The sequence below is a fragment of the Dermacentor variabilis genome, unplaced genomic scaffold (assembly GCF_050947875.1).
Source record: "Dermacentor variabilis isolate Ectoservices unplaced genomic scaffold, ASM5094787v1 scaffold_13, whole genome shotgun sequence".
NCBI classification, from domain to species: domain Eukaryota; kingdom Metazoa; phylum Arthropoda; class Arachnida; order Ixodida; family Ixodidae; genus Dermacentor; species Dermacentor variabilis.
The window spans coordinates 26,776,356-26,795,065 of record NW_027460291.1 but is presented as its reverse complement, the minus strand read 5'-3'; the positions used below and the strand labels follow the sequence as shown (position 1 = coordinate 26,795,065).

General features: G+C 47.2%; 1 protein-coding gene across 1 annotated transcript in view; it reads right to left on the bottom strand.

Moving 5' to 3' along the window:
- LOC142566828 (uncharacterized) overlaps positions 1 to 18,710 on the bottom strand; it is a 157,803-nt gene that overhangs the window by 19,757 nt on the left and 119,336 nt on the right. Inside the window, exon 6 of the mRNA XM_075677719.1 lies at positions 4,186 to 4,280. Coding sequence (XP_075533834.1) covers positions 4,186 to 4,280 — 95 coding nt within the window. The remainder of the gene's footprint in view (positions 1 to 4,185; positions 4,281 to 18,710) is intronic.

Here is an 18,710-nt window from a genome sequence, read left to right as displayed (position 1 = left end):
CAGTTCCACACTCAAGCCCAGGAAGGCCTCCTCAGATATCACACCCCTGCTTATATGCAGTGTTTTGTGGGCTGAAATTGTCACTGTCCTGTTGCCAATACTGGTAAGTTCCGAGAGCTTGCGTGCTTGATCTTTTTCATTTAGTTCTAGGAGGAAATCCCCAATAGACATTTTTGAGGCTTTGTACGTCGGTCCGATTTATTCTTTCCTGTACTTTGCCACCAGGAATCGAAATATAAATTACGGGGTTTTATGTGCAAAAGCTACTTTCCGATTATGAGGCACGCCGTAGTGGAGGACTCCGGAAATTTTGACCACCTGGGGTTCATTAACGTGCACCTAAATCTAAGTACACGGGTGCTTTCGCATTTCGCCTCAATCGAAATGTGGCCGCCGTGGCTGGGATCGATCCCGCGACTTCGTGCTCAGCAGCCCAACACCATAACCACTGAGCAACTACCCCGGGTCATCACGAATGGACAGAGCTTTTTTACTGGCATGTTGTTTTCGCTGTGTGTCACATAGTGCTTGGGAAATCATGAAGCGTTGCTCCAAAAACAAAACAGGGCAACAGGGCCGACCACCCACCACCACGGAGCCCAACGAGGGGACGCGGCAGAGCTTGCATACAAGCTTGCACGATGCCACTCGTACGCCGTCACTATAACTAAACACAGTGTACCCAAGGTAGGATAGCCAAACAAAATTAATCCTTGCCGTCAAGGAGAAAGGGAGCAAGTGCAACAGAGAAGATGGCAGGAACCGCCAGAAAGTTAGAGAGAGACGAAAATTTGAGGAGAGAGAGAGAGATAGGAAAAGGCGACTGCCGTTTTCTTCCAGGTAGGAGGACTGTGAAACAGAGGTCGAAGAGGTGTGTTGCCTCCACCGGGGGCCTTTAAGATCCGAACACCTGGCATCGGCTCAATCACCAGGATCCCCCTTTCCCCAGACACGGCTAAGCCGCGTACGGTTAGGCGGGCGGAGGGTCGAACCCTCGTGTGGTCGGCTAGGTGGTGTCCCAACACACGAAACACCTGCTGACGCCGACGCCCCTGCGGGGCCCTTTGGGCTGTATGTTTCCCTCACAACACTAATCGTCATCTGCCTGGCTTGCGTTTCCTGTCTTGAAAACGCTGCGCTCGCTACTTTCCTGCTCAGAATGCTCTGTGCTGCTGATAACGCGCATGTCGTTCGTGACTTGGAAGTACCGGGCTCGCAGTGTTAAAGAAAGGAAAGGCGGGCCAGACAGATGGTGGTTGTAGTTATTAGGCAACCATACAACCCAAACACTCTTAAACAAAATTACACATTTTGGGTCCTATCGTGCCACAGAGCAATAATCATCTGCATTGTCCACATTGCCTTCCTTTAACGCTGCGAGCCCGGTACTTCCAAGTCACAAACGGTATGCGCGTTATCAGCATGACAGAGCATTGTCGACAGGAAAGTAGCGAGCACAGCGTTTTCAAGAAAGGAAGCGAAAACAAGACAGATGGCGATTATAGTTGTATGGCAAATGTACATCCAAAAGGGTGTAAATTTGTTTAAGAGCGAAAGGAGAAATTGTTTTGAGAGTGAATCAGAATGCACACGGTTCGGCGACAACAGAAAACGGACGGAACCAACGATAACATTCGAGAATCTTCCGACACATGCAGGCATATCCGTCGGTGAGCGGCAACGTTTAACCTTTGTTAGGCAGTGCAAAAGCGGTCACCCGAGAAACAAAGAAGTGCAAGCGTCAATATTGATTTATTGCTAAACGCATCGACAATTATACGTTGACAATCACAGTGAGATAGGTTCTGCCGAATTTCAATGCACCTCTGGAATTCTTAAGATACTTCACGCACTTTCCTTGGCTATATGTCTATATATGTACCTAACCGTTTTCCCAGCTACCTGGGTCACTGGGTAGTCCTTGGTGAAATTGTTAGCGCATCGAGATGTCACACTGAGTTGCTCGTCCTAAATGAACCTCGTTTATGCAAGCTTGGGTCACATGGTATGTGACAGTAGGTGTGTGCTACTCTTCATTGAACGTATTTGATGCCCAGCTTGGGTAACTAGGTATGTGCCAGTAGGAATGTGCCGCTCTAGAATGACGAAAGAGATCTCTCAGATTTTTCCGATGCTGCGCGGTGTCAAACTCACCTCACAAAGGGTCCTCAAGGACGGCAACCCGACGCATTAGCAGACTGCACTACAATTTCAGTGGGTATTTACCACTTTTCAAAGAAGGCGTTTCACGCCAACGCTTTGGCGAGCTGCGCAATCAATGCACTGTAAATGGGCCGCCTTCAATTAACCTCTCGCCAGCGTGAGTCACTGACTATGGGTCACTGAGTGTGCGGCAATTGAGAACCATCCGCAGCGTTCGCAGGGCCCGCGCGTAGCGCTTTTCGTCTCGGAGGCCAGGGGCGGATTTCTCGGCAGTGCCATTAGATGGCACAGCGTGTTCAGAAAGAAGCTCGAGAGAGAATCCAGGTGGGCGTGTGACGTGTTTTGCAGTTTCCGGCGAGTGTTCGCATGCACAGGCACGCCATGCATATCAGATGCTACGCGCAGGTTTCGTGGCGGCAGCGCTTGATGGCGCGGAGTGTTCTTAGGGAAGTGTCAATGAAGAGTACCACTGCAACACACCGCCTCATGCATAACTAGTTTCGACGATGGCACACACTGTGTCGCTAACTGGCTCAATACTAACGCATTACCGCTGACAGAAATCGTGAGATGGGTTCTGCCGCCTTTTTATTGCTGTGAAAGTGCGCATCCAAGTTCCATGCACGCAGATGCCACAGTTGTTGCAGCAGCGATAAGCCCACAAATGTGTGCGGGCTGCGCCGAAAAAGACACGCGACACCACAACTAATAGAATAGGTGCTGACCCAAGGGAAACACGTATTTGGATGTTCAGCATGCTTATGCTCGACGGATGCTGACGTAAAACGTGTAAAAAACCAAAGAGAGACGTCGGACGAACTTTTAGAAAAGCATTACTTGTTCCCTCTAACGTACGTGCAAAGAAAGCTGGAAGTGCACGACGGACGTACGGTTATTCACCGCCTTGTTGATGCTTTGCAGCAGTTAGCTGATACAGACGGTACCGTGATACCTGCATGTACTAGCATTCACTGTTATATGACCGGAAAACTGAGGCGCTTGTAAATAATAAGCTTATTTCGTTATCTATGGTACCATGACAATGACAGCAAAGAAATAATAATAATAATATTTGGGGTTTTACGTGCCAAAACCACCTTCTGATTATGAGGCACGCCGTAGTGGAGGACTCCGGAAATTTTGACCACCTGGGGTTCTTTAACGTGCACCTAAATCTAAGCACACGGGTGTTTTCGCATTTCGCCCCCATCGAAATGCGGCCGCCGTGGCCGGGATTCGATCCCGCGACCTCGTGCTCAGCAGCCCAACACCATAACCACTGAGCAACCACGGCGGGTACAGCAAAGAAACAACGCTCCATCATGTTACCGGATACAGGCACGATGTTGTGTTCACGCAGGTAAGAAAATGAGATACAACGTCAACAGAATGTGAAAGAAATGCAATGATAGTGACACTGTACAAATATTAAATTAGAACAAATTCATCTACATACTGCCTGAAAGCGAGACGTTCTGAATAAATGATGGAAATCATTGACAAGTTATTGGTCGCGTGAATTCGCTTAGAAACTGGTGCCAGTAGAATCATTTTGAGTAATCTTGACATTCACCATACTGGCTTCCTACAATCTGCAATAGATGTTTTTATTCCTGGTTTATCCGAAATATGGCAATATTCTACGAAATTGAATTGCGAATTTTCAATGTTTGCGCATTGCTACTATTAATTAGTTTCTACCTGTAGCGTAGTCTTTTATAACATTGCCCACGGGTACACAACATTCAAATGCGTTCGAAACGCCCGCAGCCCACAGAAATGTGCCAGTGGCAGTTGTGCCTTTGATACTGAAGGAAAACATGATCGCGGCCGACTAGGCCTGCCGTCGTTCCTGTCATTACATAAAGGAGAGAAGACGATGCTGCGAGCTGAGAAGTGGCAACGACGACCAGAGCTGCCGAGCACCAGAGCGCGTTCTCTTCGGTGCTCGCGACTCGAGCAGATGCGGGGTGCGATCATTGCACAGGGTGATGAACGGCGATTATGACGGTACGTACTTACCGGTGAGTACCACCTTTCCGGACACGAACACAAGGAGTAGGATGCACGGTTTCACCATGCGGTACACCAGGCCGGGGAAGAGTTCGGGCTCGTAGCTGCGCAACGTTCGATAAGCGAAAGCGTGAATGCACGACAAATAACTTGCATACGGGCCATGATTGCAGCGCAGAATGTACTGGACCATGCATTTGCCATTGTGCGAACACTTACCCGGTATAATCCGCAGGTTCGTTTAAGTGTATTCTTTTTTATTGTTATCATTTACCGCTCACGGCTAGCAAACACAGTAATAACGTTGGCGGATTGCCACTGAGATCATTGATGACGCGCGACAGCGAATACTATTGGAGCAGGATCCTCGCGTAATTCTGGCCATGTCTGATTGCCCGCACGATCTCATAATATATGCACAAATGTAACTGCCGTCTGCACATTTGCGTTCTCTCCACGGGCACTGCCTTGTCTAATCGGCTTCAGAGGATCGCTTCCAGCAGCCATACGCCGCGCTTATACTAATATCCAATTTCTTAGCGCATGAAGTTTACACAATGCAACGGCGTTTGCATGCGGCGCATCCCCCACCGTTCGAGACAAACCAGTGTGTTTTCAGCGAATGCACAGGCCCGGTTAGTGAAGGAGCGCACACGCTAGCAACGGGCTCACTTTTCGCTCTCTCCTAATATGCGTAGCCTGAGACGATTTGCCATCCCACACTACGGTCCTGTGTATTAATGCAATTAGCTTTTCTAACACAATACCGCCATTTGGAACGACACCGTGCACTACAAACACTCTACCGAAAGCTTAATTGTGTCCGAGAGAGAGAGTGAGGGGATATTTATTAGGAGAGAAAAGCTGAGAGCTAGGCCTGAACTATTGTGTCCTAGCCGGCTACTCAGCATGGGGGAGCGACGCCAAAAAGAGGAGGATAAAGAGAAGGTTATTGTGAAGCAGCTCATATCTCAAACATGCAGAACAGCAAGTTCTGGCTTCTCTCTCGGCACGGTAATTGACTGTGCGGGAAGCCCTGGATTACAGGGGTAATTACCTATTGATCACTACCCATGAATGCAGGAGCGTTGACGCCAGCCAAGGGGGGGGGGGGCACTACTTCGCCCACTATTTTCTCAGGTCTAAATGCCTACGGCATGGGACCCACATTGGCAAGCAGTTTTCACATGGTCTATGAACTGCGCAGAGACGGTGCCAAGAATTTCCCAATTGAAAGACGGTCCAGTTGTCAAAACCTCATAGCGGTCTGCGTAGTGACAGCGTAGGATTCGACAGAAACGTTCCTTTGACGGAGCGCTTGTAAATTGCTGGTGTGTATGTCACTTCTGCAATTCTATTAGAGCGGGCCTCCGGACAAATTGCGCCAAAGCGTGACATCAAAAAATTAGAGGCACCCATGCAGCGAGGAATCGCCAAGAGCTCAGGAATAAAATAGACAGCGCTATGATGGGGAAAAGAGCCGGATGCTTGCCTGAAGTCAAGAATTTTGCTAAAGAGATCAAACCGAACCCAGGAGGTGGCGGCTTTATTTCAGTTGTGACGTCATTGGCTAGGGGAATGTGGAGGCGGGCCAGCGGTTGCCACCTCTCCTTTTTATTTGTTTATTGGACTGTATTTGAAGTCTGTATGGAGCACACTCCTGTCACTCTAGGCTGTAGTCACTAAACTGAGACCAGTAAGGCTCCGTAAGATGCAATGCTTCTCTGGGCCATAGCCACTGGTGGTGGAACAGTGATACTCAGTTGGTCGTATGTAGGGACAGTTGTCCTAGGCTCTAACATAGGAAAAATAGAAGCGTAAGGCGCTGTTCACTTCTTTATTCATCATTAGTGTTGTTCTGCAAGCTCTCCATTTAACTGCGTAAATATTTTCGCTGCAATATATTTCCAAGTATGTTATCTTCAAACCGTATCATCGACGCCGATTATTACCTTGAAGAGACTTGGTTAACTTCAAGAAGAAACAAAAACTTCACTGGCGCAGTCTGACAGGAATCGGCGAGCTATACAACATCAAATACTGCAATAGTGGTGAGAAGATCAAGCCATCCTACGGCCACCTCTTGCACCGTCTAGAAGATCCAACAGCAGCCGTCCGGCACCGTGGAGGAGATTCAAGGACGAGAGGGAATTCAGCAACCGGTGATCAGGATTTCTTGCATCTTTAAGTTGCATGGCAGTTGATGTGTAGGACACGTAGAAAGACAAGCGGGGCGCAGAGGCAATGGAGATAAAGATACGATTGTTGCTGAAATGGATCGGAACTGGGGGTAATCAAATGAATATTTTATGAATTCCCATGAGTCAAATGAGGCGAGAGCACCCACCCAGTGACAAGAATTGCTGTAGCAGGCATCTGCGTAAATTCCAAATGATGCGAGAATGCTCGAACTTGAAATTGAGAGGCTGAATGCTCAGACTACATTTATACAACTTCAGGTTGAATGCAAAAGGCTGATGCAGACAAGAATAAACGCTTAACGTCTCAATGCCACTTCGTCCAGCGCTGGGTCGGAGCATGGCGATTGAGAGACGCTAACACAAGGAGCACCAAAGGGCAAGCAAAGGGTCCCGCGAAAGAACGCTCTAGGGATAAAAGCGATTGAGCGATAAGGTCAGATGCTTAGATGGCAGTTAGCACGACGCCAGTTCTACACTTCCAGGAGAGACGAGGATATAGTTAGCTTCCTCGTCAGCCTTCAACCGGTGTGCGAAAGATGTCAGGTGGGTCTTGTGGATCGAGAGATTAAAGGATCTGCTCCCGTTCAGTGTCGCGGTTGTTCTGAAGTGCTTGTCCGATGGAAAAGCGCGAGACTACAACAGGAGTAAGAAGGCTTTAGTCAGGCACTTTGATGTTGCAAGTCGAGCCCACTGCAAAGGCCAAGAAGACAGCGACAACGCGAAGCCTATCATGATAAAGCTGGCCTTGATAGAGCTAGTTCAGAGAGCCCAGAAATCGCTCTGGTGCCAGTAGTTGATACACACAATTACCAGCGCAGAAAAAACAGTGTTTTCGCGATTTAGCCAGGCTGTTTTAGGAAGCAGAGGCTGACTTCGAAGGCTAGCGAGAAGTTCTGCATGCTGCCGACGGCAGTGATAAAGCTAAGCCAGCCGAAGATAGACTGATTACGAGTTGGCTTGCTGAAAGGGGAAATGTGCTCATGTTCTATAATTGGAAAGGTAGACGCATCGTGAAACCCGAGAATGGAACGTTATTTCGAGTACGCGTATAAACACCACAGGCTCTGCGAAACATGCTAAATACAACAGACGTAGGCGCCAAAGGAGAAAGGCAGACGCGGTGGAGGGCCCTAGGATCATACTTGCGAAGCGCCAAGGCGTGGTAGGTGAATACGCAAAAGTCAGAATCCAGAGAGCCTGAAAAAACGAAGTAGGGTAAATCCCAAGCATAGGCGCTTGCTTAGATTGGGAATCGGCGTCACGGGCGTCGCGAAAAGAATAATTTCGTGATGATTGAAGCGTAGTAATGGCCGCACCCTTTTTAGAGGATATTGTGAAGGGCGTAAAAGCGTTCGCTACGTAAGCCTTACAAAATTCTTCGGCCATGAAAGTCATTTACCACTTGCCCAACAAGGGGAATCTACTAGGCTGTAAGAATACCTGCAGACGCCAGCCATGCGTTAGCGCTATAACCTCTCCCACTCCTCTCTCTCTCTCTCCATATATATATATATATATAATACCTGCAGACGCCAGCCATGCGTTAGCGCTATAACCTCTCCCCCTCTCTCTCTCTCTCTCTCTCTCTCTCCATATATATATATATATATATATATATATATATATATAGAGAGAGAGAGAGAGAGAGATATATATGGAGAGAGAGAGAGAGAGAGAGAGAGAGAGAGAGGAGAGGGAGAGGTTATAGCACTAACGTATGGCTGGCGTCTGCAGGTATTCTTACAGCCTAGTAGCATCCCCTTGTTGGGCAAGTGGTAAATGACTTTCATGGCCGAAGAATTTTGTAAGGCTTACGTAGCGAACGCTTTTACGCCCTTCACAATATCCTCTAAAAAGGGTGCGGCCATTACTACGCTTCAATCATCGCGAAATTATTCTTTTCGCGACGCCCGTGACGCCGATTCCCAATCTAAGCAAGCGCCTATGCTTGGGATTTACCCTACTTCGTTTTTTCAGGCTCTCGGGATTCTGACTTTTGCGTATTCACCTACCACGCCTTGGCCCTTCGCAAGTATGATCCTAGGGGCCTCCACCGCGTCTGCCTTTCTCCTTTGGCACCTACGTCTGTTGTATTTAGCACGCTTCGCAGAGCCTGTGGTGTTTACACGCGCACTCGAAATAACGTTCCATTCTCGGGTTTCACGATGCGTCTACCTTTCCAATTATAGAACATGAGCACATTTCCCCTTTCAGCAAGCCAACTCGTCATCAATCTATCTTCGGCTGGCTTAGCTTTATCACTGCCGTCGGCAGCATGCAGAACTTCTCGCTAGCCTTCGAAGTCAGCCTCTGCTTCCTAAAACAGCCTCGCTAAATCGCGAAAACACTGTTTTTTCTGCGCTGGTAATTGTGTGTATGAACTACTGGCACCAGAGCGATTTCTGGGCTCTCTAAACTACCTCTATCAAGGCCAGCTTTATCATGATAGGCTTCGCTTTGTGGCTGTCTTCTTGGCCTTTGCAGTGGGCTCGACTTGCAGCATCAATTTTCACCGGATTAAAAAAAAGAAATCCGCGTGTTGAAAACATTGCACAAAAAGGCCTGGAGTGGGGCCTGATCCAGGTGCCCAGAACCGTTAACGCACTCCCTCACCAGAGTAGCATTGCGCACCCTTGGTGGAGAACTTGGCCACAACTTCCTAGATGAATACAACATTCAAACACCTGCCCTCAGTCCCCAGCAGCAGCGAAGCAACTGACCACGGCGGCGGTGAGACCTGCGGCGCAACAGAGGATGCTAAGAATCCCTGGTTCCGGACAAGCCGCCATGGGAATCTGGACCTGAGAACGTTTAACGCTAGAACTGGATGTAGTGAGGCGAGTCTAGCAGTGACATCGGAGGAATCAGAGGGCAGTAAATGGGTTATAATAGGGCTCAGTGAAGTTAGGGGTACAAAAGAAGCATATATACAGTGCTAAATTGCGGGCACGTCCTGGCTATCGGGGCTTAGCGGAGAGACGAGAACTAGGAGCCGGATTCTTGAATAATAAGAAAAGCTGGTAACGTACAGGAATTCCATAGCATTAAAGAGAGGGTGGCAGGTTTTGTTGTGAAACTTAATAAGAGGTACAAATTGAAAATCATACAGGTCTACCCCCTACATCCAGTCTTGATGAGCAGGAAGCCGAAAGTTTCTATGAATCCATGGAATGGGCGATGGGTAAAGTCAAAACAAAATACACTGTACTGATGGGCGACTTCAATGCCACGGTAAGCAAGAAGCAGGCTGGAGACATGTCAGTGGGGGAATATGGCATAGGCTCTAGGAATAGCAGGGGAAAGTTATTAGTAGGGTTTGCAGAACAGAATATTATGCGCATAATTAATACCTTCTTTCGCAAGCGGGATAGGCGAAAGTGGACGTGGAGGAGCCCGAAGGGCGAGACTAGAAATCAAATAGACTTTATACTCTGCGCTAACCTTGGCATCATACAAGATGTGGACGTGCTCGGCAAGGTGCGCTGCAGCTACCATAGGATGGTAAGAACTCGAATTAGCCTAGACTTGAGGTGGGAACGGAAGAAACTGGTACATAAGAAGCCGATCATTGAGTTAGTGGTAGGAGGGAAAACAGAGGAATTCCGGATCAAGCTACAGAACAGGTATTCGGCCTTAGCTCAGGAAGAAGACCTTAGTGTTGAAGATATGAACGACAGTCTTATGGGCATCATTAAGAAATGTGCAATAGAAGTCGGTGGTAACTCCGTTAGGATATTGGTAAGCTGTTGCAGGAGAGGAAAAATCTGATTAAGAAACGCCAATGTATGAAAGCCTCTAACACTACGGCTAGAATAGAACTAGCAGAACTTTCCAAGCAAATCAACAAGCGTAAGACAGCTGAGATAAGGAAGTGTAATATGGATAGAATTGAACATGCTCTCAGGAACGGAGGAAGCGTAAAAGCAGTGAAGAAACTAGGAACAGGCAAGAATCAGATGTATACGTTAAGAGACAAAGGCGGCAATATCATTACTAATATGGATAAGATAGTTCAAGTGGCTGAGGAGTTCTATAGAGATTTATACAGTACCAGTGGCCCCCACGACGATAATGGAAGAGAGAATAGTCTAGGGGAATTTGAAATCCTACAAGTAACGCCGGAAGAAGTAAAGAAAGCCTTGGGAGCTATGCAAATGGGGAAGGCAGCTAGGGAGGATCAGGTAACAGCAGATTTAACAGCAGGATGATGGGCAGATTGTTCTACAAAAACTGGCCATCCTGTATACACAATGCCGCATGACTTCGAGCGAACCTGAATCTTGGAAGAACTCTAACATAATCCTAATCCATAGGAAAGGGGACGCCAAAATTTGAAAAATAATACACCGGTCAGCCTACTGTCCGTTGCCTAAGGCAATCGCAAATAGAATCAGGAACACCTTAGACTTCTGTCAACCAAAGGACCAGACAGGATTCCGTAAAGGCTACTAAACAACAGACCATATTCACACTAATATTCAAGTGATAGAGAAATGTGTGGAATATAACCAACCCTTATATATAGCTTTCATTGATTACGAGAAAGCATTTGATTCAGTCGAAACCTCAGCAGTCATGGAGGCATTACGGAATCAGGGTGCAGACGATCAGTATGTAAAAATACTGAATTATATCTATAGGTGCTCCACAGCCACCGTAGTCCTGCATAACGAAAGCAAGCAAATTGATATAAAGAATTGCGTCAGGCAGGGAGATACGATCTCTCCAATGCTACTCACAGCATGTTTACATGAGGTATTCAGAGACCTGCATTGGGAAGAATTGGGGATACCTTACTAACTTGCTATTCGCTGATAATATTGCCTTGCTTAGTAACTCAGGGGACCAATTGCAATGCATGCTCACTGACCTGGACAGGCAAAGCAGAAGGGTGGGTCTAAAAATTAAACTGCAGAAAACTAAAGTAAGTGTAACAGTCTCGGAAGAGAACAACAGTTTACGATAGGTAGTGAGGCACTGGAAGTGGTAAGGGAATTCATCTACTTAGGACAGGTAGTGACTGCGGATCCGGATCATGAGACTGAAATAATCAGAAGAATAAGAATGGGCTGGGGTGCGTTTGGCAGGCATTCTCAGATCATGAACAGCAGATTGCCATTACACCTCAAGAGAAAAGTTTATAACAGCTGTGTCTTGCCAGTACTCACGTACGGGGCAGAAACGTGGAGGCTTACGAAAAGGGCTCTACTTAAATTGAGGATGACGTAACGAGCTATGGAAAGAAGGATGATAGGTGTAACGTTAAGGGATAAGAAAAGGGCAGATTGGGTGAGGGAACAAACGCGTGTTAATGGCATCTTAGTTGAAATCAAGAAAAAGAAATGGGCATGGGCAGGACATGTAATGAAGAGGGAAAATAACCGATGGTGATTAAGGGTTACGGACTGGATTCCAAGGCTGGGGAAGCGTAGCAGGGGGCGGCAGAAAGTTAGGTGGGGGGATGATATTAAGAAGTTTGCAGGGACAACATGGCTACAATTAGTACATGACCGGCGTATTTGGAGAAGTATGCGAGAGGCCTTTGCCCTGCAGTGGGTGTACCCAGGTTGATGATTATGTATATATATATATATATATATATATATATATATATATATATATATATATTTGTTACGGGGATAAAAACAGTCAAACGTAAATTTACAGGATATTTACAATAATCGTAGCGGCTGACAAGATGGTAGACAGCGCGCGAAGTCCAGCGCATCGTGCTCTTCCGACCAAGCTGACAACATCTTCGTCGTCAGCGTGTCACATGACCCCCGGCGGCAGAAGCACCGGTACGGTGCGGGTTAGGAGGCGGGCGAGTGATACAACTTAAGACGCGCGACATGGACCACGTCGGTGCGATGCTGAGCCACGGTTGGCTCAAGAGGGGCGATTTCGTACGTAACGTCAGTTACTTTACGCAGGACACGGTAAGGGCTAGTAGCGTGAAAGTAACTTCTCCTAGAGGCCAACGCGTCGCGACGACGACCAGAGGAGAAACAGGGCGCCCGGTGTATAATGGACGTCACGATGGCGGCGTCATATAAGCGCTCCTGACAGTCCTGCGACTCCACAAGTCGACGTCGGGCAATATGGCGTGCTTCTTGAGCTTTGAGTATGGCTTCACGGGCGTACTCGGACGTCGAATTCAGGCTAGCAGGCAGAATGGTGTCGAAAGGTAGCGTAGGGTCGCGGCCAAACAAGCAGAAGAATGGAGAGAAGCCGGCGGTATCATGGCAAGACGAATTATAGGCGAAAGTAACGAACGGCAGCGCAACGTCCCAGTCGCAATGGTCAGCGGAGAGATATATGGAGAGCATGTCAGTAAGGGTACGGTTAAGGCGCTCGGTTAGACCGGTTGTTTGTGAATGGTAAGCAGTAGCAAGTTTGTGTTTAGTCGCGCACGAGTGCAGAATGTCGTTGACAACTTTAGAAAGAAAGTAGCGGCCGCGGTCGGTGAGGAGCTGTCGAGGGGCGCCGTGGTGAAGGATGACGTTCTCTAGGAGGAAATCGGCGACATCGGTTCCACAGCTTCTCGGAAGAGCCCGTGTGATTGCATATCGGATGGCGTAGTCTGTTGCTACAGCAATCCACTTGTTTCCCGAATCAGACGTAGGAAAAGGGCCCACAACATCAACACCTACACGAAAGAATGGTTCTGATGGTACGTCAAGTGGTTGAAGGCGACTAGCAGAGAGTGTGGTCGGCTTTTTGCGTCGTTGACAAAGGTCACATGCAGTGACGTAATGGCAGACGTCACGGTATAGAGCAGGTCAATAGAAGCGCCGACGAACGCGGTCATAGGTCCGCGACACGCCAAGGTGACCGGCAGTCGGGACATCATGAAGCTGGGCGAGAACAGTCTGACGCAGATGCTCAGGCACAACAAAGATAGTTCAATGGGGTTTAATGGCGCAAAAGCGACTGGCTATGCTGCGCCAAACACGTGGTGTTTTAAAATCTAGTTTATGAAGGAACAGGCTGTGTTAGTAATCTATATTTTACGTAAAACGCCAGTGTCATCTAGAAATTTACGGACGTCACATAATGGGACTAGCGGATCACCATCTGACATTAGCGCAGGGTGTAAAGGTATGTGTAGCTGATATAATTTGCGCAAACGTGCTCGTCTGTGTGTTTCAATATGCATACATGTCAGTAATTTAGCAGAATGCGTTGTTGGGCAAGTTGGTTCATTGTATTTGGAAAGATTGGATGCGCTTTGTAGACGATCACAAGGAAGACGACAGGACAGGCGTAACTGTCAGTAATATGTGCATAACTGTTAGTGGTTCTTCACATTTCTCGCATGTTGGTGCGCCTTCTTTCGTAAGTAAATAATTGTGTGTGAGGTGTGTGTGCCCAATGCGTAGTCGGCATAAAACTACTTCGATGACCCGCTCCTGATGATAACATGAGTTCCACTCGCCAACTATGAGTTTCGTGAGATGTAGCTTGTTGTCGGCACAACGGTCCCATTCGCGTTGCCATTGCGTTGCGTTGCCGTTAAGGCTTTGCTAATCGCACGAATGCTACCTTTGTATGGAAGTATTGCGATTGTTATCTCTTTGTACGCTGCCATCGATGCACATCTATCGACTGCTTCGTTACCCGGTATCCCAACATGACTTGGTGCCCAGCAGAAGCAGATTGATCCCCCGTATTTGTCAAGCGCGACCATATTTAGTATATGCCGTAACAGGGGTTCGCACTCTGATTTCAGATTTAGAGCCTTCAGTGTACTTAAGGAATCAATGTATATGACTGTGTTTTTGTGCTTGCCAGTGATAATCTTTTTAACTACAACCCATACACCATAAACTTCAGCAGTGAAAACAGAGGCATGGTTTGGTAGACGAATACTTCTTTCCCAATTATCTGTTACGGCCCCTACACCCACGTATTCTTTTGTTCTGGCGCCATCAGTGTAGAATTCCATGTGATTTTGATATTTGTCCTGAAGAGCATGGAATTCTTGTATATAATGTGTTCGCGTGGAGTGTCTCTTTTCCTTAAATGTGTTAATGTCCAGTCGAACAACGGTGTGAAATCGTACCACGGTGCCAACCGTTGTGGTTTCTTGGCAACCTGGAGGACTTCGTGGGGAATGTCATAATCCCGACAGTATTCGAGTATTCTGAGTACGTAGGAATTCTGAGTACGTAGGAAAAAGTGAGTAATGCTCTGCGCTGCTGTAAGGAGGGTTCATTACACTCGACATATAATCTTGAATAGGTGAAGTTCTGTAGGCACCACTTGCCAGTCGCAGTCCAAGGTTATGTACTGGATCAAGTCGTTGAATGTAGGACTGTCTGGCTGAGCCGTAAACCACGGGGCCGTAGTCTAAAAGGCTACGCACAAGAGACCGATAAATACGTAAAAGACAGGTTCGGTCGGAACCCCAGTGCTTATGAGATAAAGCTTTGAGGATATTCAATGCTTTATTTCCCTTAATCTTTGGTGTTTTAATGTGGGCTAGGAAGTTCAGTTTGGTGTCAAAGGTTACTCCTAAAAACTTATGGTCTTGTTTCACCGGCAGTATGACGTTATCGAATTTTAGGGCTGGATCGCTGTGTAGCCCTAGTTTTTGACAGAACAAAACAGTAACTGTGTTCTGTGTGGAGAAAGGAAAACCATTTTTGTTAGCCCATTGTGTAAGTTTATATATTGTGAGTTGAAGCTGCCTTTCACAGGTTAGCAAATTTGAGGCGCGGCAAGCCACGTGGAGATCGTCTACGCATAGAGAGTGCATAAGAGACGACGGTATGATCTTGTTAACTGAGTTCATTTTTACTATAAATAGCGTCGTGCTGAGAACACAGCTTTGTGGAACACAATTTTCCTGTTTAAATGTATCAGATAGTACTGAGCCCAGACGTACCTGAAATGTTCTATTAGACATAAAATCAGCTAGGCAGTTCAGCATTTTACCCCGGATGCCGAGGTCAGCCAGGTCTCTTAAAATTCCATATCTCCATGTGGTATCATAGGCTTTTTCTAACTCGAAGAAAACTGCAAGACAGTGTTGTTTGTGTAAAAATGCATATCGAATTTCATGTTCTAGATGGACAAGATGGTCAGTAGTTGAACAACCCTTTTTATATCCACACTGGTGGGGGTCAATAAGGTTTCTTGGTTCTAAAATAAATTAGAGTCTTATGCTGATAATGCTTTCACATAACTTTGCCAAACAGCTTGTGAGGGCAACAGGTCAGTAGCTGCTTGCGGATGTTGGGGATTTACCGGATTTTAGAAATGGAACTACTATTGGGCCTTTTTCCACACTTCCGGCATTATGCCAGATTCCTAGATTAAGTAAAAAAATTTAAGGAGAGCGTCTACGGATGCTTGAAATAGATGAGCCAGCATGGCGTAGTGAATACGGTCGTGACCTGGCTCTGCGTTTTTCCCTGCAGAAAGAACTCTGTTTATTTCTTGTTGTGTGAGGGGGGTTCATTTGATGCGCCAGTAGTGGGCAGCTTCTGTTTTTCAGCAGACTGTTTGTAGTGTAAGAATTCTTTTGTATAATTCCCTAAACTAGATACATTGCGGAAATGTTCTCCAAGTATATCTGCCTGTTCTTGTTTTGTTGCTTGTGTGCCGGGACTTGTAAGTAACGGTATTGTGTAAGATGAGTACTGTCCTCTAAATTTCCTCACCTGGTCCATCATTCGTTTCGATGTGACCGTAGTATTAATTGAAGATATATATTTTTGCCATGATGATTTTTCAGCCTGTGTTCTAATGAATCGTGCTTTGGCTTTGGCTTGTTTGAAGTTTAAGAGGTTGCAATAGCTGGGGTACCTCCGTAGGATTCTCCAGGCCTTATTTTGTTCATTTTTAGCGTTGGTACACTCGTTCGTCCAGCAGGGGTTTAGCTTTTTGTGCACAATACCCGATAACTGGGGTATCGCCTTTTCTGCCGCTGAGATTATTACCTCAGCGAATTTTTTATTAAGTTCATGAAAGCTTAGGTCTGGCGAAAAGACATCTTCACGTTTCAAATTTTCCGTAAAGAATGGCCCGTTAGCGAGCTGTAGTTTCCATCGGCGTGGCCTAGTGGTTAAGGTTCGTAGGGATGATAAGAGTTTAATGACCGCTGGTAAGTGATCACTACCATATGACGTCTCGAGGGCCTCCCACTTAAGATCATTAAAAAGAAATGGTGAGCAAAAAGCTAAATCTAAACAAGAAATACTGCGGGAAGTTGGTGAAAAGTACGTTGGGCCAACTGAATTTAAAAGGCAGATATCATTGGATAAGACAAAATCTTCAGCCAGCTGTCCTCTTTGATCAGTTTCGACGCTGCCCCAAAGAGTACAATGAGCATTAATATCCCCTACTAAAACAAATGGTTCCGGTAACTGATCTGTTGGATTTTCTAATTGTTTAGTAGTGAAGTGGGTGTGGGGGTGGAATTATGGTGAGCAAATGGTGATGGTTTTGTAAGATAGAATGGTGACAGCTACAGCTTCTAAAGATGTATTCAATTGGACATTTCGGGTAGGAGTGCGCCCTGCACGACTATAGCCACTCCGCCTGACAAAGGCTGGAACATTCGCGGTGCCTTCGGGCAACGGTGAAACCTTTGAGAATTTGACTATTTTTCGGACCGAGATTTGTTTCCTGAAGACATACAGCAACTGGAGAAAAGATTTTGATGATGTCTTTGATGTCACCTAGATTCTGTATGAGACCTCTACAATTCCAATGGATAATAAACGCCATTTTGAAATTGAAAGATAAGGAATAGCTTTACAGAAAGAATAAGAGGTGAGATGTTAGGTGACACGGATTTAAAAAGGCTTATACAAATAAGCGATAACCTTTGGGTTATCGCTTTCTTATTTTGAGTGGTTATTGGGTTTCTGTCCCTCTTACTGTGCTCTAGAGAGCGCTTGTCCTTCGGTGTCAATGACACCGGGGTTTTTGTGTCGACCTCCATCGCTCTCTCTGAAGCGCTGGAGGACCGAGAGTTTGGCGCCGGAACATGTGTCTCGAGCCTTGGGCTTCGTTTGGTCTTAGGGCCCTGCGCGACTGGTGTCTCCAGGGCCTCCGAAGATGATGGAACAGCACAACAACATCAACAACAAAGAGTCAGGCAGGGCCATGCGGGCGCATGTTAGAGCGGTACAATATGCCATCTTGGAGTTTAAGAATGCGAAGGGAAGGATCGGGCGCTGTTGAAGTGAGCCGTTGGATAAGGTCTTGTAAGGAGGCGTCCCGACGTTGTTCGGCTCCAATATCGCGAAAAGCTGCCAGAGAGAGAACGGTGACAGGTATGCCGGCCGCAGAAACGTCAGGAGGGTCTACAGGATGGCGCGACAAGCAGTCCGCTTCTTGATGTAACCGGCCGGTCTTGTATACAACTGAGTAGTTGTATTCTTGAAGGCGCAGAGCCCAGCCGCCAAGGCGCCCTGAAGGATCTTTGAGCGACGCAAGCCAACACAGAGCGTGGTGATCAGTGATGACTGAATTGGCGGCCATACAAATGGGGGCGGAATTTACCCACTGCCCAAACTAGAGCCAGACACTCGCGTTCGGTGATGAAAAAATTGCGCTCAGCAGAGGAAAGAAGGCGGCTGGCGTGGGAAATAACACGTTCTCGCCCTTGTTTCTGTGCCAAGATAGTGCCAATACCGTAGCCACTGGCATCGGTACGGACTGCTGTTGGAGCTGATGCATCAGAGTGAGCGAGAATGGACGGGGACGTAAGCAGCCCAATCATCTCGGTGATAGCACCAGCTTGCTCAGGGCCCCAAATGAATGCGGCGTCTTTCTTGAGCAGCTGAGTGAGAGGATGCGCAACGTTTGCAAAATTTCGGACAAACCGACGGAAGTAGGAACAAAGGCCCAAGAAGCAGTGAACATTCTTGGAACATGTTGGCATGGGAAAGTCCTTCACTGCCCGAATGTTATCGGGATCAGGGCGTACACCAGAAGAATCGACGGGATGCCCGAGCACAGATTTCCCGACGACCGAAGTGGCACTTGGACGAATTTAATTGTAGCTCCGCCTGACGGAAAACTGATAGGATTGTCGATAGGCGTTCGAGGTGTGTCGCGAAAGTCGGAGAAAACACGATCACGTCGTCCAGGTAACAGAGGCAGATGGACCACTTGAAACCATGTAGGAGGGCGTCCATCATTCTTTCAAATGTGGCCGGGGCATTACATAAACCGAAAGGCATCACTTTCAACTGATACAGGCCATCGGGAGTAATAAATGCTGTCTTCTCGCGGTCCATGTCGTCGACGGCAATTTGCCAGTAGCCGGAGCGAAGGTCAATGGACGAAAAATATTGGGCTCCATGCAGGCAATCC